This window comes from Schistocerca piceifrons, chromosome 1 (genome assembly GCF_021461385.2).
Source record: "Schistocerca piceifrons isolate TAMUIC-IGC-003096 chromosome 1, iqSchPice1.1, whole genome shotgun sequence".
NCBI lineage: Eukaryota > Metazoa > Arthropoda > Insecta > Orthoptera > Acrididae > Schistocerca > Schistocerca piceifrons.
The window spans coordinates 1,072,572,144-1,072,591,392 of record NC_060138.1 but is presented as its reverse complement, the minus strand read 5'-3'; the positions used below and the strand labels follow the sequence as shown (position 1 = coordinate 1,072,591,392).

General features: G+C 45.0%; 1 protein-coding gene across 1 annotated transcript; it reads left to right on the top strand.

Annotated features, from left to right (window-relative positions):
• The first annotated feature begins 650 nt into the window (after positions 1-650).
• On the top strand, positions 651-10,495 carry LOC124764946 (glycine-rich protein 5-like). The gene is made up of 3 exons (XM_047249135.1): positions 651-766; positions 5,130-5,718; positions 10,331-10,495. Exons 1-3 carry the CDS (start codon positions 700-702, stop codon positions 10,338-10,340), a joined length of 666 nt encoding a protein of 221 aa, XP_047105091.1. The 5' UTR covers positions 651-699; the 3' UTR covers positions 10,341-10,495.
• Positions 10,496-19,249: the final 8,754 nt, after the last annotated feature.

Sequence of the window (19,249 nt, the reverse complement as noted above, 5' to 3'; positions counted from 1 at the left end):
GTCTGGAACCGCGCGACCGCTACGGTGGCAGGTTCGAATCCTGCCTCGGGCATGGATGTGTGTGATGTCCTTAGGTATAAGTAGTTCTAAGTTCTACGGGACTGATGACCTCAGAAGTTAAGTCCCATAGTGCTCAGAGCCATTTGAACCATTTGAATAACTTCGGGGAGAAGCTACAACCCTGTCTCACTTCCTTCCCAACCACTGCTTCCCTTTCTTCAATAGCAAATTCAAAGTCGGCTTTCTTTTTAGTTGTCTGCTGTCATTCCGTCCGGACCAATAATGAAGTTCAAAGAAATTTCTTTTAGGTACATTGCTATATTTTGCATGGCCTATTCTATCTTTGTGATCAGTAGTAAGCACCAACGGAGAGGTGCTACAGCGTTGGACTCCTGTAATCGTCGCCGATGTGTGGAGAGCGGGGAAGACAATGGGTATCGGCAGGAGGCGTGTGATGTACGGCCGCCTCCCGGCGGCTGCCCCGCCTCCCTCCCCGAGTCGCCCATCCGGCCTTCGGCTCTCGTGCCGGCGCCGATGGATTCCGAGGAAACGCGGATGGGCTGCGCCAATTGTGATCGCACCGCCGACAATACATTACGTCGCCGTGACCTAACAGGTGGTTTTATTTGCAGCGAGCGCGATGGTATCGGCCGGTATATATAGTGGCGCGCGGCGGACCCGACGCCAGTGCAGACCGCGATGCGAATCCCGGTGGTGCCTCTGCTGGTGCTAGCGGCGCTGGTGGCTTTGGCCACCTGCCGACCCGGTGAGTAGCCCACGGCCGCTGTCTGCTGCGATGCGACTGCTCGACGACGGCATTCCACAGCTAGGCTAATCAAACACTTATTCACTAGCTTCACACAAAGTGCAACGATCTGTAAAAGCTATGATAGCAACCCACGAGTACTGACAATTAACCTCCAACAGTGCACCGGCCCGAGTCTAATGTACAAATCATCTCCCATGTCGTACTCAATTGGCAATCCATCTTCTTTCGTTACTGCCTTGTAGGACCAGCATCATCGATTGCAAATGGTTCAAATGGCTCTGAACACTATGGGACTTAACATCTGAGGTCATCAGTCCCCTAGAACTTAGAACTACTTAAACCTAACCCAAAGACATCACACACATCCATGCCCGAGGCAGGATTCGAACCTGCGACCTCATCGATTGTATCTTCCACTTCTCCCCCCACAATGTCTTTATATTTTACTTACTTACCTACTCACTGGTCATACCGGACTCGAGAGTCCATTACCGCAGCAACGTATTTTCGGCTCCTGTCCCTGTCTTGGGCTATTTCCTTCCATTCACCTTCAATACCTAGGCTCCTTAAATCAGCCTTCACATTGTCATTCCATCTACGCCTCGGTCTCCCCACAGGACATTTTCCCTCTAGGTGCCCTACCAGTACTCTGCGCGCAGCCCTGCCCTCATCCATTCGAGCTACGTGACCCGCCCATGGCAGCCTACGTGATTTAATAATACTGATTATGTCAGGGCTTGAATAGAGTTCGTGAACCTCTTCGTTATGCAGTTTCCGCCACTCTCCGCCAATGTCATCCCTTTTTGCTCCGAAAATTTTCCTCATAATTTTGTTTTTAAATACTCGAAACGGCTTTTCATTTTGATCAGTGAGAGACCAAGTCTCACACCCATACAGCCTAACTGGTAGAATAATAGTTTTGTATATTCTAATCTTTAAATTGCTAGACAATATCCATGATGAAAGTAATCTATTCAGTGAGAAGTAGCACACATTTCCTGCCCGTAATCTCTTCTTCAGTTCGGATTCAATCTCATTTCTCGAAGTGATGTCCACGCCTAGATACTTAAATGTGTTCACTTTTTCAAACTGCATGTCTCCAACTCTTAACATTTCCTGATCTACTGCTGTTGGCATTGTAGTAGTAACCAGGTATTTAGTTTTGTCTTCGCTTATCCATAGATCTACATCTTCACTAGCCTTGATTAACGCATTCGCATTTGCTGTTACAGATTCTTTCCTATCGCTAATGATGTTTAGATCATCTGCATACCCTAATATCTTAATATTTCCATTTAACTCCACACCCTCTGAATTATCTGCTGCCATTCGTACAATATCTTCTAGGATAAATTAAAAAGTAGCGGAGACAGGGCATCTCCCTGCTTAAGTCCGTTCTTTATTACAAATTCTTCTGACTCCAATTTCCCCACGAGTACTCTATCTCTTGTGTTTTTCAAACTCGCTTCTGTAAGTCTAACATACTTCTTTGGTATTCCAAGTTCCTACCCACCTAACTACTATTTTACCTACTCTTTTACTCTTCTTTCGAAGACTTGAGTATTCCCTTATCTTCTCAGCTCCACCGGTTCTCTCCATCCGTTTCTTGTACCATTCTGTGCCGTAGATCCGAGTCATACAACTCAGAATGAACTTGCTACTCCAGTTTTCTTTCCCTTTCACCTCGGTCGCTAATGTCGACCAGTTCTTCCTGAGTTTAACAGTCTAATTGGTTCCTATCTCTTCTCTTGCCGTAATCTTTCGACCATTCTGTCTGTATTAATCTTGATCATATGTCTCGCAGATCTCGGCCTTTTCAATCTAATTGCTCTTGAAATTTTTGTCATGCTCCTGTACAGTTCTTCCCTATGTATTCGCATCCATCTTCCGCAGTCTCCTTTGGACGTCAGTATCCAGTATTTTCTCATTATTTTTCTCTCTTCTTTCTATTAATTGTTCCGCACTATATATCATTCGCATATAGAACCTCATTCTCCACCGTTGCCTTGGTGTGTGAGATCCTTGCGTCCGTAGAAATGCAATTTTTACGGTGTATGTCACTGCTGATACAGAAGACTGACGTTATCTTCTTTACCTGTCCATTACTGCTTCCACCGCTACTGTTTCTTCACGTTGTACTAGGCTGGTCAAATGTAAGGACTGCCCCAAACAGTTGTGGAAGCCTACATTTGACGTCATTTTGCACTATGACACAACTTGTTTTCTTCCACGAATCTACCAAGTTTGCGTGCTCCGAGAAAAAACTCGAGAGTCACAGTTAAAATATTTGAATTTCAAGTCCAACACATCACCATACCTCCTCATAACTTTCAAAAGTTGCATGCAACTTATTTTTCTGAAATTAAAAAAACAATAATTACCATGACGCTTTCGAAATTTCGTTTAGACACAAAGAAATCTTCTTCTTATTAATGACAAACTACATAATATTCTGTAATCTTGTATAATCCTCTAACTTAGGTTCCTACATCGATCCAATGATGATTGTGTGTCGTGTTTGCTCTGATATTATGCTTTAAAGAAGAGTCATGGAAAAACTGCTGTGAAACGTTTAAGTTGACCAGGATGGGTGAGAGTATCGAAGAAAATACTTAGGCTGGTACCACATTTATTCTGTACTGCAGGACAATACGTTAATTACCACGGCCTCAAGCACTCACCCTCCAGAACGGCCAGCAGTTTATAAATATCTGACGTTCGACTATTTGTGAAAAATGTGATTGTACAAACTTTTTACACAATGTTGCACACTATTAGTAACAAAACTTTTCTGTCAGATTTATTTATTTATTTGTAACCGTAGGCTTACACCCTTCTTTGGACGTTCATAATTTGATTTTGTTCTGTTAGTACACCAGTAGTAACTTGTTTTGCTTACACTGTAGCAAGTTGCAACTGAGAAGACTGCTGCATGGATGTTCTTCCAGAAAACGATGCCGGCCGCGGTGGTCTAGCGGTTCTAGGCGCGCAGTCCGGAACCGCGCGACTGCTACGGTCGCAGGTTCGAATCCTGCCTCGGGCATGGATGTGTGTGATGTCCTTAGGTTAGTTAGGTTTAAGTAGTTCTAAGTTCTAGGGGACTGATGACCACAGCTGTTAAGTCCCATAGTGCTCAGAGCCATTTGAACCATTTTTTAGAAAACGACGACGTCAGCTTTCGTTGCAAATAACTAGCGCACTGGTAGCAAACGCAACTAATCCAGTCTGGAGAGCAAGCGCCTTGGGTGTTTCTCGGTTCAAGGAATCCTCCAGAACCTCACTGCACGTGGCACTAAGCAAGGGGGCAGCTTTAGTATTCGGTACGAAACACAGTGTCAATTAGTCAACAACAGGATTCGTAGCTCTCTGTCGTGTCGCGTGGCTAGGGCCTCCCGTCGGGTAGACCGTTCGCCTGGTGCAAGTATTTCAATTTGACGCCACTTCGGCGAGTTGCGCGTCGGTGGGATGAAATGATGATGATTAGGACAACACAACACCCAGTCCCTGAGCGGAGGAAATCTCCGACTCAGCCGGGAATCGAACCCGGGCCCTTAGGATTGACATTCTCTCGCTCTGACCACTCAGCTACCGGGGGCGGACGCTCTCTGTTGCAGAACGAAAAGATGAGGTATACAAGGGAGGCCTTTTGGAATCTGGGAGGTAATGGTGGATACAAACTGAATGTGTGAAGGAGTAGGTAAGTCGTGTCTGTATAGTTCAGGCGATAGGAGCATTTCTTCGTTTCTCAATAATTGCAAATTCTCTGTCACCACTCAAAGAGCCGTGCACACTCACCAAAACCTTGGGAGTTACCTCTTCAAACCATCCAGGGCGAAATGGGAAAGACTCTGACGCTTCGCACTTGGAAGTCCATTGGGAAACACTTCTTGGAACAAAAACCATACGCCATCTAGAAATAAATGTTTGAAACATTTCCTCCAGGATTTGACGCTTGGAGCAAGTCTAGGGACATGCAACCTTTCCGTATTTCAACGGTACACATATTTCTTAATCGCGATTTTCCTACTTTTCGCAGGCAACAACCATACCATTATACTATTTTAATAAAATTATCACGATATATTCATTACTCTACAGATTGAGTATATCTGAAGAAATTGTACAGACAGCGTGTCATGTCATTGGGTCTTCATTGATTTCATCTGTACCGATCATTCACTTTAGTACATTTAATTCGTTTTGTACATACAGCCGTTTACAATATAAAAGCTATGTTTGGTTCTCTTTTGTATGTCTCGCCGCTGTACATTAGCATAGACAGACAAAGCGAACAATACTTTCTCTGACTAACTATGGAGAATGTACCACTCATGCACAAATATTGCCTGATTGTCCACAGCGGAAGACAGCTCGGTGCACGATGCCGTCCATTCGCTGCTCCGAAAGAAGAGGACAGTCTGCAAAATTTGCATCTCCGGAGAAGGCGGGGGAGGCGGTGGATTCCCTAGCGGAGGCGGCGGAGGAGGAGGCTTCCCCAGCGGCGGAGGCGGCTTCGGCGGCGGCGGCGGCGGTCGTGGCGGGGGAGGATTTGGAGGTGGCGGACACGGTGGAGGCGGCTTTCCTGGAGGCGGTGGAGGTGGTGGATTCCCAGGAGGCGGCGGTGGTGGATTTCACGGCGGCGGCGGAGGCGGATTTCCCGGAGGTGGCGGCGGCGGCAATTACATCGGAGGCGGTGGGGGCGGTTTCCCCAGCGGTGGTGGCGGCGGTTTTGGTGGTGGAGGTGGAAAGTTCCCAGGAGGCGGAGGCGGTGGATTTCCCGGTGGTGGGGGCGGGGGCGGCGGCTTCCCTGGCGGTGGCGGCGGCGGCGGCGGCTTCCCCGGCGGGGGTGGCAGCGGCGGAGGAGGTCGTGGCTGTTCTAGCTGCGGCGGCAATTCCGGGTCGTACAGCTCCTCCTCCAGCCAATCTTCCAGTTCCAGTTACAGCGGAGGGTGAGCCCAACTCTTCTTCTTCCTTGTCTCACAGTCCCATTGCAAGGGGTCAGCTCTTGTAACCTTGAGGCGTCAATTGCTTTGTTGATATGCAGTTTTGTCGAACATCCCCTTCTTCTTCATGATCTTTTGGGCAACTGACAGTCAGATGACGACATATATGACTTTCGATCTCTTACCTGTTGTGATGGGAAAGCTTTTCTTGACAGCGAAGTCATCTGTTTGCTTAAAGTGGTTTTAGCATTCCAACCTAGTTTCTGCAATCTTATGTCTCATGGGGTCTATTTTGAAAATACCCCTTGTGAATTCATGATGGACTTTATCTGTAAAGGTGAGTTTGTATTCTATACTGAATGCAAGTTTTGCTCACGTGTATTCTTTGCTGTTTATTCCTCAGTACCATGCTTTACCTTTCGTTCAGTTGGGTATTTCCAATACTTCAGTATGCATTCCAAAGTATGGTTACTCAATTTGCATCAGTAGCTCCGTCACCTGCTTCTGGATAGGTGAAACTATTAAACGTTGGTAATCTGGTTTATTCGGCGCCTAAACGGCGAGTGTTCATTAGGGAGAAGGGTACCGTCAGGAATGCCCCAGGGAAATGTGATAGTACTTACACAAAATTTCTAGTTGGTGATGAATGGCAGCTAGCTCTAAATGTAGAAAAATGTAAATTAATGCAGATAAGTAGGAAAAAACAAATCCATAATGATCGAATAAGGTATTAGTAGTGTGCTGTTGACACAGTAACATAGATTAAATATCTAGGCGTAACGTTTGCAAACGATTTGAAATGGGATGAGCATGTAAGAAATGTAGCAGAGAAGGTGAATGGTCGACCTTGATATGTTGAGAGAATGTTAGGAAAGTGTGGTCCATCTTTAAAGATGATCGCATGTAGGACTCCAGCGCTATCCATTGTTGGGTTCTGTTCGAGTATTTGGCATACTCATGAGGTGGGATTAAAGGAAGACAACAAAGCAATTCAGAGGCGGCTGACAGATTTGCTACCGGTAGGTTCGAACAACACGCAGGTATTACAGAGACGCCTCAGAAACTCAAAAGGGAATCAGTGGTGCGAATATGACGTTCTTTTCGAGGAGCACTATTGAGAAGATTTAGAGAACCGCCATTTGAGGCTGACTACAGAGCGATTCTACAGCCGCCAATGTACATTTCTCGTAAGGACCACGAATGTAAGATTAGAGAGACTAGGGCACATACGGAGGCACAGACTCGTTTCCTCCTCGTTTTATTTGCGAGTGGAACAGAATAGGAAATGACTAGTAGTGATACAGGGTACCCACCGCCACGCACCATACGGTAGCTTGCGGAGTAGGTATGTAGATGTAGATCATCGGGTGCGTTGGGACTATGAACAGGGTTGGGATTCGTGGTTGTTCTGTTGTAGTTTAGATGATAGGCATGCCAGCACCCCCTAATGCGATTTTCAATTATTACGAGCTTGCCTAGGGCCGAGTAACAAAAAAAAATGATACCCCACTCCCATCTGCGTAAGCGTCAAGACTATCAAGAAGCGCGTAACCAATCGTTAGTGAAATTATCATGCCTTCCCCAATAAGCAAAGAAACTGACCTGTCGCATTTTGAGCGCAGAAATAACGATTTATATTTTCATTGGTCCAAATAAGCTACACAAATGAGTTTCACAGTCTGATACTTTCAGGGTTCTTTATTGTCATAATTCAAGTAAATATTCTATTTAAATAAAAATTTGTCATGTTTATCCTAAATATAGGATTGGAGCTGTATAGTTTTTGTACCTACCTTTCCTTTTTAATTGCCGGCCAGAGTGGCCGAGCGGTTCTAGGCGCCACAGTCGGAACCGCGCGACCACTATGGTCGCATGTTCGAATCCTGCCTCGGGCATGGATGTGTGTGATGTCCTTAGGTTAATTAGGTTTAAGTAGTTCTAAGTTCTAGGGGACTGATGACCACAGCAGTTAAGTCCCATAGTGCTCAGAGCCATTTTCCTTTTTAATTTTCAGCTGCCACTCGCGTAACACAGTAATTTATTTACATGCTCGCTGGTGCTTGTTTCCTAAAGATTTTTTTAGCCTTGTAACACACAGATTTTCAAATGTTGTGAATCTCTCTGTCATTAGTCATTGTTACTTCTTCTTCACTCCAAATAGGATGCTTACAGTCTGTTCCATCTTCACTGAAGCCTTCAGTTTCTCAGTCTGCCTATATCTCTCTTTGCTAATGATCTATAAATTATTACTTGTTTAACCATTTAGTCTTGCCCCACCCTCTTGATAAAAGGTTTCTTCTTTATATACGCAAGATTTTTTTTTCATTCATTTGGTGAATACGATGTCTCTTCTGTCTTGATCATCCCAAATAACTGTTTGTCTAGTAGCAAACGTCTTCAGTAAAGGTTTCTGCAAGTACAAGGTACATCAAGGAATAGAAGATCCAAATGCTAGTCATCCACAGAGATTGTAAGCTGTCATAACAGTAATTGTAATAGTGTTTTCTTTGTGTTTCCAGTTGTTTACTGTCAGTTCCAGCAAGTGGTCGAGTTACGTTACCCCTAGTTCCCGCTCTGAACTCCAGTACAAGAATCTCAGTCAGTTCTGTGTTGTGTTTTTAATAACTTCAAGTTTACGTGAATCGTACCCTGCGATATGTTTTTGAACAGATCTTGCGGAGACGAAGTGCGAAGTACAGTGCACTATTTGAGATAAGACCTACTACTGTTCATATCTTCCTAACGAACAAAGTTACGCGAAAGACAGCCATGCTGGTTATTATGCCCCTAGTAGCTAAACATCTGATTCATACGTTTTTAATTTGGTTCTCGACAAAAAGTAACTTGGGGTGGTCAAGGTAAAATGGATCCCCTGCATTCTTACTTCTTCCCTTGTATTGTTGTGTATTAATTTATCTCTGAAGGTACACTTCTTTACTTTCCGTGAAAAATCCATTTCATTGGACTGTTCTCTTTTCTAACATTTATTCAGTGTCCAGGATTATCATCCATATGTTATTATAGGCGTATCCATTATTTATAATTTCTTAATTTGTAGCCTTTGTCTTATTACCTGTTCTGTGCATTGCGCCAGAAATCTTTCGAAACTTATTTATTAGTGACGTCATTTTGACGTGCATAGCTAGTAACAGAGCTTCACAGCTTAAACAGGCGGCACGCATTCTATTGGTTGCAAATCTATTGCTTTTTGGAATGTACTGGAGATTTCCCTTTAAAGATAATCGCTAGGTAACCACTTTATGTTTTTTTTAACTGTAATTTTTAGATGATAGTTCTGACATGTTCGATGTAGGCAATGTATAGCAAATTGAAGGTCGTCTTCTGACATTTGAGCGTTAGCGAAGTGTATTTGTGTGTGTGTGTCCTCTCATTCTTAAGGTCAACTAAAAATCTGAATACAAGTTTTGAAGTATTTACGCTTTGTTCTTTCTAAGCAGCTGATAATATCTCTAGAAATAGTAGAAAAACAACAGAAAATCTGAGATTTATAAGAAGATGGACTAATATACAAACGACGTTTCAAAATGTTTCTTTCTTTATTGGGATATGAACATTGATATCAGTATAAACATATTAAACTTAAATAGCCGTGAGATTGCAGAATAATCATCCTGTTGCGGAAAATCTTCAGTTTATTTTATGAGAGTAGCGTTGACTCAGTAAATGACAAACGTTAAAGAAATAGGCGGGAGAGAGTTAGGGACTTGGTCTCTTGAAGAGAAACCGAAGTTTTAGAAAGTATATTTTCCAAACACAAAGTTTTTTCGTAACCTGCACGTGGGTACTGCTATAGAACTTACACAGAGTATTATACAAAAAGGAAGAAGTAAACAGAACAGACTAAATTCTCAAAAAAAAGAACAGATTAAATTTTCTTGTCTGAATCGGCTGTAATTTTAAGTCAGGCTAGAATATCATCATATAATATTAACGCATAAAGGCCCGTTGGAATCTAAATCACAAAGCACAAAATCCACTTGAGCTTAAGAAAGAATTAGGAGAAGCAAATAGCCGTTGGCTTGTTAAAAGAACCAGTCCGTAATATACACGAAGTCATTTAGGTGAGCCGTGGAAAGGTAACGCTGGATGGCTCCACTGGAGTAAGACCGCTCCCCCGGAACGTGAGACCAGCGTCACTTCACTTTCTAGGTGTGTGATTGTATTTTTGTTGGCTGTAATTGAGGTCAGCCTGTATCTCCATTGTTAGTGAAACAGTTCATAATCCGACTGAATCAAAAATACGTAGAACTTTTTTAGTTGCGCAGAAAGTAATATATTACGCAATGTATCAACAAAACATTAGTCTACAAGTTGTACTACTTGTACTGTCGTAAAGAATAATGAAGAATTCTAGTGAACGTGTATAGTGTGAGAACACTGGAGTTGGAATACTTACTCAGGAACAATTGTTTGTCAGTAACGCAGATCGACAGGAGACAGCGCCCAGGGACTCTGAATTACATCCATTTTACTTTTTTTATTTCACATATTATAGATTGTGGTCAAGAGAAACAGGATAATCTAAGTTTTACCAGTTTAATAATCAATGGAAAAGTACTACTTTTAATAACAATTTTATTTGTTTCTGTTTCAACAGGCATGGCTAACCAACAACTACTGCACTAACGTCGAAGATGAAACGACAAAACATAAATTAAGGAATATTTTATTTGTCATCAGATAACGAGTAAAACAATACATAAACTGTCTGTAAATGAAATCAAAATTAAATAAAACTCCGATTTATACATTCATATTCAAACCGTAGTTATGAATAAATTACACTGATGCCAAAGCTCTTCTAAGAAAGTTGGCTCTGGCCTGTGATGCATCCCCAAACTTCCCCTTTCCACAATGTCATACCTATATTATCACATTCATATTATTATTTCAAATAAAGATGCTGTCAAGAGCGGAAAGCTAAACTGGCCTGACATGAGACCATCTAAAAATTCAAAAACCACCTGAGAGTGATCATTGCTTTCTGGATCATAGCATCAGCCTACAGTCAAGACAGCGGAAATGTGACCCACTGAATCGTTCAGATAACTCAAAAATACTGCACGCGCAGTTATAAAATAAGGAGTACACTCTTTAGCAAAATGGTCTCTTGAAGCATCTAGATTTCAAAACATGAAGCATGTGACTTTGAAGTAATGTTGCAAAATGTGAAAGAAAATATAGCTACAAAATATGTGCAGTGTAATCAGCAAGTCGAGACACGTTCTTATGAGCATCTGCCAGATGGAAGAAGCAGCATCGAAATTAAGCTGGGGTGAATACGGGAGAGGACAGACGGACTATCTGTACGCACTCCGGTCGTTGCCACCGTGGCCACAGGAAGAGATTCATGCGCATTGCAAAAATGGATAATTATCAGCTTGCAAGTCGAGCGAAGGAGTACTTCTGAAATGGTGAAGTCTGATTCTTTCCCGTGTGTTCATGTGGTGAAACTGAAGCGTGACTCCAGTAATGCCATCGTTGTATCAACTGCGGAAATTCACTTGGTATTCACGTGACGCATAAAACTTGGCTACAACGATATGGGAAGGCCAACTACCATACTTCAGTGGAACAGCTTACAGTCCATATAAGGTAGGGATTAACCTGACACAAGTCTGAGTTAACAATTCAGTAAAACTTGTAAATAAAGGTTCTACGGTGTCTACACTCACGTTAATGGTGCTGCAGTGGCAGATAGAATTGCAAGTGCTCGAAGATATCGTGTTAGTAGTCGGTGAAGTGTATTATTTCCCGACTCAAGTTTGTTGCTTCATAGGATGGTTGGAAGAGGTAGGAGAACCAGCACTCGTATCCTTTTCTGATAGATCGTTAGGCGCTCAGGGCAGTGATATGGTCCCGAAAATGTTTAATGGCATTCTCAGGGTCCATGTGGAAGGCACTCTTGACTGATTAATAGAATGAATGCATTCCATGAGAATAATAGAAAATAACATCAAGACGATGTGTTTTACGACGCTACCTCTATTACAGGCAACTGGCTGGAAGAGCACTCTCAACATTTCATTCTACTTCGCTGTTGCCTGTGGGGCCACCTACTATTAGTATGAATCCTCCGGCACAGCCTCCCCCCCCCCCCACCCACCCCCAAGCAGCTGTTGGAGGAGTTGCTACACAGCATAGTTCCACAAACCAGTGCAGACCTATCAGCATTACCTTACTGAATTAAATTTTCACTCTACAGCAGAGTGTGCGCTGATATGAAACTTCCTGGCAGATTAAAACTGTGTGCCGGACCGAGACTCGAACTCGGGACCTTTGCCTTTCGTGGTCAAGTGCTCTACCACTTGAGGCACCCAAGCACGACTCAAGACCCGCTTCTGTGAAGTTGGGAAGGTAGGAGACGAGGTACTGGCGGAAGTAAAGCTGTGAGGGCGATCGTGAGTCGTGCTTGGGTAGCTCAGATGGTAGAGCACTTGCTCGCGAAGGGCAAAGGACGCGATTTCGAGTCTCGGTCCGGCAAACGGTTTTAATCTGCCAGAAAGTTTCATTGCCTTACTGGTCGTGCAAACGCTGTGCGAGCTGCCAGTTACTCCGAATACTAGAAGATGATCGTAAGAATGTGACTCGGCAGCTTACTTTCACCAGCCAACATGCGGTAATTGAATGAAACTCCCGGGTCTCTGTTTGTCTTAACTACGAATGCGGATGGAGAGCTGAGCCCTGGTGGACCGACATCATATGGGCTGATGAATCGGCACCTACTGTCTCTTATCTCTTCCGTTGTCTAGTGTGGTCTTGCACTTGCCATCGACGCACGACACGCCAGAGACATGTCCAGCTGGGTCTACAGCGAACGAAGTGGAGGAATAGTGCGTTTCAGGTCTGTTGACCGAGGGTTGTCCTCCGCGGTCACCCAGTGGTACAGTTGCAGCTGCCGGGGGCGGTCCTGATGCCTGTCCGCCGCTCTTGTCGCCCACCTTGTGGCACTTGCCATCAGTGCAAGAGACGCCACTCACTTCTCCTTGCGGATTAACCAGGTACGTCCCCGAGGACGTATGCGACGGAGAGCCCAGACGGTCAACCACCTCCTTGTGAGACACTATCGTCCCCCCGCCGGGTGAAGTAGACGACGAAATGGAGCTTCCGTGGAACTCTCCCTGTACGGGCGCGCCTCCACCTCCAGTTATGATGGAGCCTCCCGCTGCAGCGCCCGAGAACTGCGACGAGGAGGAATCGGGCACATGAACTGTCGGCGGACTTCCTGCTGGATGGTGGACGGGGAAGGCAGTGGCACTCTGCAGTGTCTGTGCGAGCCTGTTCTGCAGCTCCTGGAGTTTCATGCTCAGAGCCTGCAGGGTGTTCAGCACGTTGTTCAGCAGTTCGGACTGCACAGCCTTGCCGGTGAGGTAACCGTTGCGATCCGCAGCGGCGCGCCGCCTGCGCTCCTTGAGACGCTCCTTCTTGCACTTTTCATCGTAGCAGCTGAAGCCCAAGAGTTCTCCCTTCCGGTCGAAGAAATACGTCCCCGAGGTCCTGTGAGGTGACGAGCCCGTTGCTCCCGAGACCTCCTCGTGTGATAGTACCCCCTCGCCGTCCGAAGACGTCGCTAGGAAGCTGCCCCTGTGGTAGGTTCCGTGGCCTAAATCTGCAAACCTCTCTCCCAGTTTCTCAATGTCGTCGAATGAAGGCTTGCCTAGGGACGGTAAGGAAGAGAGTAGACTATGTATTTGCTTGCCAATGTTCTCTAAACTGGTATCTGCTTTAGGGCTCTCTCTCTTGAATCTTAGTGGAGCAGGACGTCCCTCTACGGGGCCCCTCCTTCTTGCGAAACCTGAAACAAATATTGAAGATCATTTCACTCTATAAATAACCACAGATAGTAAGCTTTAACGTTTATTGATCCTTAATGACGCAGGATTCCTCCGACACATATAGGTGAAGCACAGATAAACATGGTCTGGAACGACCAGGAGACAGTGTTCGACGCAATATATGATGCATCAACAAAGTAAAATATCAGAGTGAAGTAAAATGTAGCGAGCTCTAGTTTTAGGAACTTTTTAAACAAAACGCGAATACGGAAATCTAAAAGGAAAAAAGTATCACTATTGTTGAAATAAGAATATTATTAATACTTTTTTTTGCAAATCAAACTGCATTTTCCTGCTGTTAGTTATTTTATTTATCCCATACTCGTTTCGCCCTCTCCTGTTCTAAGGCATCATCAGGGGGATGATTTGCTGATCTGCGTTTCCTCACATCTGGTCTGGAGGTCGCACTACCACTTTCATCACTGTTCTATATTTACATTTTTGTGTTTTCGCCATCCACACATTGTTCACCATGTTTCTCACTCTTTTTTGTGGTGGACTATCGTTCTTCTGTCACTCGATACAACTACACTCCTGGAAATGGAAAAAAGAACACATTGACACCGGTGTGTCAGACCCACCATACTTGCTCCGGACACTGCGAGAGGGCTGTACAAGCAATGATCACACGCACGGCACAGCAGACACACCAGGAACCGCGGTGTTGGCCGTCGAATGGCGCTAGCTGCGCAGCATTTGTGCACCGCCGCCGTCAGTGTCAGCCAGTTTGCCGTGGCATACGGAGCTCCATCGCAGTCTTTAACACTGGTAGCATGCCGCGACAGCGTGGACGTGAACCGTATGTGCAGTTGACGGACTTTGAGCGAGGGCGTATAGTGCGCATGCGGGAGGCCGGGTGGACGTACCGCCGAATTGCTCAACACGTGGGGCGTCAGGTCTCCACAGTACATCGATGTTGTCGCCAGTGGTCGGCGGAAGGTGCACGTGCCCGTCGACCTGGGACCGGACCGCAGCGACGCACGGATGCACGCCAAGACCGTAGGATCCTACGCAGTGCCGTAGGGGACCGCAACGCCACTTCCCAGCAAATTAGGGACACTGTTGCTCCTGGGGTATCGGCGAGGACCATTCGCAACCGTCTCCATGAAGCTGGGCTACGGTCCCGCACACCGTTAGGCCGTCTTCTGCTCACGCCCCAACATCGTGCAGCCCGCCTCCAGTGGTGTCGCGACAGGCGTGAATGGAGGGACGAATGGAGACGTGTCGTCTTCAGCGATGAGAGTCGCTTCTGCCTTGGTGCCAATGATGGTCGTATGCGTGTTTGGCGCCGTGCAGGTGAGCGCCACAATCAGGACTGCATACGACCGAGGCACACCCGGCATCATGGTGTGGGGAGCGATCTCCTACACTGGCCGTACACCACTGGTGATCGTCGAGGGGACACTGAATAGTGCACAGTACATCCAAACCGTCATCGAACCCATCGTTCTACCATTCCTAGACCGGCAAGGGAACTTGCTGTTCCAACAGGACAATGCACGTCCGCATGTATCCCGTGCCACCCAAGGTGCTCTAGAAGGTGTAAGTCAACTACCCTGGCCAGCAAGATCTCCGGATCTGTCCCCCATTGAGCATGTTTGGGACTGGATGAAGCGTCGTCTCACGCGGTCTGCACGTCCAGCACGAACGCTGGTCCAACTGAGGCGCCAGGTGGAAATGGCATGGCAAGCCGTTCCACAGGACTACATCCAGCATCTCTACGATCGTCTCCATGGGAGAATAGCAGCCTGCATTGCTACGAAAGGTGGATATACACTGTACTAGAGCCGACATTGTGCATGCTCTGTTGCCTGTGTCTATGTGCCTGTGGTTCTGTCAGTGTGATCATGTGATGTATCTGACCCCAGGAATGTGTCAATAAAGTTTCCCCTTCCTGAGACAATGAATTCACGGTGTTCTTATTTCAATTTCCAGGAGTGTATTTCGTCGTACCCTTCTTTTCACAGCGTAAAAGGCAGTTTGATTTGCAAAACAAACATTTATATGCTTCCTGCGGAGGATGGCCACACAAACAAACTTGTTAAGAATATTATACATCATCAACAGAAAATCAGACAGACGTAGAAGACTGTAGAGTGAACGAGAATGCAGCAACTGGGAGAAAGGGTTTCTGACTCTGTTGAAAGCAGAAAATAAACTATCTCTAAGAAACGTAAACGGTAAGAATATGAATGAACAATATTAATTTTCCCATAGCTTATGCAGCTGACATGACCAGAACTATACAAAGTATGGCTTATCAAAGGTCGGTGAGATTGGTACTGATGAAGCAGCACCATCGTCTGCTCATGTGGTTCTCTGTGTGGTGGACTCAGGCTCGATGTCCGAGGCAGCAGAGGGAGGCAGCAGAAAAATACAAAGCTCGATAACTATGAGAGGAGACGGTTGACTCTAGTATGTGGTTTCTTATGCTCAGTGAGCTGAAAGTCCTTGTGGTGCAAGAGGAGAAGAACAAAATACAGCTGAGGTTTCTAGCTTAGAAAAGGATTAGCGTCAAGTAGAAGAAACGACAAAGACTGCGACAGACGTAAGATTATTGCACCTGTAGACGCCTGCAACGTAAGCAGTAAACAACACTCACTGATTAGGCCTCAGGCCTCTTCCGCCTAGCCGCTTGCTGCCTACGACGACTCTTCCGCCTAGCCGCTTGCTGCCTGCGAGGAGCAATCTATCATCGTGGGACACGTGACACTCCAGCCGTTACTGCCAGCAGATAAATCCTGATTCTGCTGCCGCTTCTTTGTTCAAACAGCTCCTCATTTCACTTCGCAAGGGCTGCCTGAATACCGTTCCAGACCTCGGTGCCTCAGAAAAAATTTGAGGAGGTACTGGGAACAGAAACCGGGTCCTTCTACAACGTAGGCAGCAACGCCAACCCTCCTTTCTTCTGTACAGGCCTTAGATCATTACTGAATTGTTTAAACAAAAATTATATTAATTCAAGATGCAGTCTGCTTGTGACATGCATGAACACGAAGCATTCCGCTAGGTAGGTGTTAGCATCTGTACCTGTTTATATTTTTTATGTTTTTTTAAAAAAAATATTTGTGACTACATTACACTGAAGAGAAAAACTGCAACACCAGCAAGGAGCTGTGCGGCGTAAATTAAAGCTCGTAGGCGTGTTTCTACATCACAATGACGATCTCTATTCAAATTTCTACATCTACATCTACATCCATACTTCCCAAGCCACCCGACGGCGTGTGGCAGAGGGTACCTTGAGTACCTCTATCGGTTCTCCCTTCTATTCCAGTCTCGTATTGTTCGTGGAAAGAAGAATTGTCGGTATGCTTCTGTGTGGCCTCTAATCTCTCTGATTTTATCCTCACGGCCTCTTCGCGGGATATACGTAGGAGGGAGCAATATACTGCTTGACTCTTCGGTGAAGGTATCTTCTCGAAACTTTAACAAAAGCCCGTACCGAGCTACTGAGCGTCTCTCCTGCAGAGTCTTCCACTGGAGTTTATCTATCATCTCTGTAACGCTTTCGCGATTACTAAATGATCCTGTAACGAAGCGCGCTGCTCTCCGTTGGATCTTCTCTATCTCTTCTATCAACCCCATATGGTACGGATCCTACACTGCTGAGCAGTATTCAAGCAGTGGGCGAACAAGCGTACTGTAACCTACTTCCTTTGTTTTCGGATTGCATTTCCTTAGGATTCTTCCAATGAATCTCAGTCTGGCATCTGCTTTACCAACGATCAACTTTATATGATCATTCCATTTTAAATCACTCCTAATGCGTACTCCCAGATAATTTATGGAATTAACTGCTTCCAGTTGCTGACCCGCTATTTTGTAGCTAAATGATAAGGGATATATCTTTCAATGTATTCGCAGCACATTACACTTGTCTGCATTGTCATCAGTGATCATAAGTCAGTGGTTGCATCAATGACTACAAGTGTAATAAGAAATGCCAAGAAAGGAAGGAAAATATATTTGCTTAACAAGAGTGATAGGGCACAAATCGCAGAATATCTGAGTGACCACCATCAAGCGTTCATTTCTGAGGAAGAGGATGTGGAACAAAAATGGAAAAAATTCAGAAACATCGTCCAGTACGCCTTAGATAAGTTCGTACCGACTAAGGTCCAAAGCGAGGGGAAAGATCCACCGTGGTATAACAATCATGTACGAAAGGTACTACGGAAACAAAGAAAGCTTCATCATAGGTTTAAGAGTAGTCGAATCATAGCTGATAAGGAAAAGCTGAACGAAGCGAAAAAGAGCGTAAAGAGAGCAATGAGAGAAGCATTCAACGAATTCGAACATAAAACATTGGCAAACAATCTAAACAAGAACCCTAAAAAGTTTTGGTCATATGTAAAATCGGTAAGCGGATCTAAATCCCCTATTCAGTCACTCGTTGACCACGATGGCACCGAAACAGAGGACGACCGAAGAAAGGCAGAAATACTGAATTCAGTGTTCCGAAACTGTTTCACTGCGGAAAATCGTAACACGGTCCCTGACTTCAGCCGTCGCACGGACGCCAAAATGGAAAATATTGAAATAAACGATATCGGAATTGAAAAACAACTGCTATCACTTAGTAGCGGAAAAGCATCCGGACCAGACGAGATACCCTTAAGATTCTACAGTGATTATGCTAAAGAACTTGCCCCCTTTCTATCAGCAATTTATCGTAGATCGCTGGAAGAACGTAAAGTACCTAGCGACTGGAAGAAAGCGCAGGTCGTTCCCATTTTCAAGAAGGGTCATAAATCAGATGCGAATAATTATAGGCCCATTTCGCTTACGTCAATCTGTTGTAGAATAATGGAACATGTTTTGTGTTCTCGTATTATGACGTTCTTAGATAATACAAATCTCCTTCATCATAACCAACATGGATTCCGCAAACAGAGATCATGTGAAACTCAGCTCGCCCTATTTGCCCAAGAAATTCACAGTGCCGTAGACACTGGCGAGCAGATTGATGCCGTATTCCTGGACTTCAGGAAGGCATTTGATACGGTTCCGCACTTACGTTTAGTGAAAAAAATACGAGCTTACGGAATATCGGACCAGGTTTGTGATTGGATTCAGGATTTCCTAGAAGAAAGAACACAACATGTCATTCTTAACGGTTCAAAATCTGCAGATGTAGAGGTAATTTCGGGAGTACCGCAGGGAAGCGTGATAGGACCTTTATTGTTTACAATATACATAAATGACTTAGTTGACAACATCGGTAGCTCCGTGAGGCTATTTGTAGATGACACGGTTGTCTACAAGAAAGTAGCAACATCAGAAGACTCGTACGTACTCCAGGAGGACCTGCAGAGGATTAATGCATGGTGCGACAGCTGGCAGCTTTCCCTAAACGTAGCTAAATGTAATATAACGCGCATACATAGGGGCAGAAATCCATTCCAGTACGATTATGCCATAGGTGGTAAATCATTGGAAGCGGTAACGACCGTAAAATACTTAGGAGTTACTATCCGGAGCGATCTGAAGTGGAATGATCACATAAAACAAATAGTGGGAAAAGCAGGCGCCAGGTTGAGATTCATAGGAAGAATTCTAAGAAAATGTGACTCATCGACGAAAGAAGTAGCTTACAAAACGCTTGTTCGTCCGATTCTTGAGTATTGCTCATCAGTATGGGACCCTTACCAGGTTGGATTAATAGAAGAGATAGACAT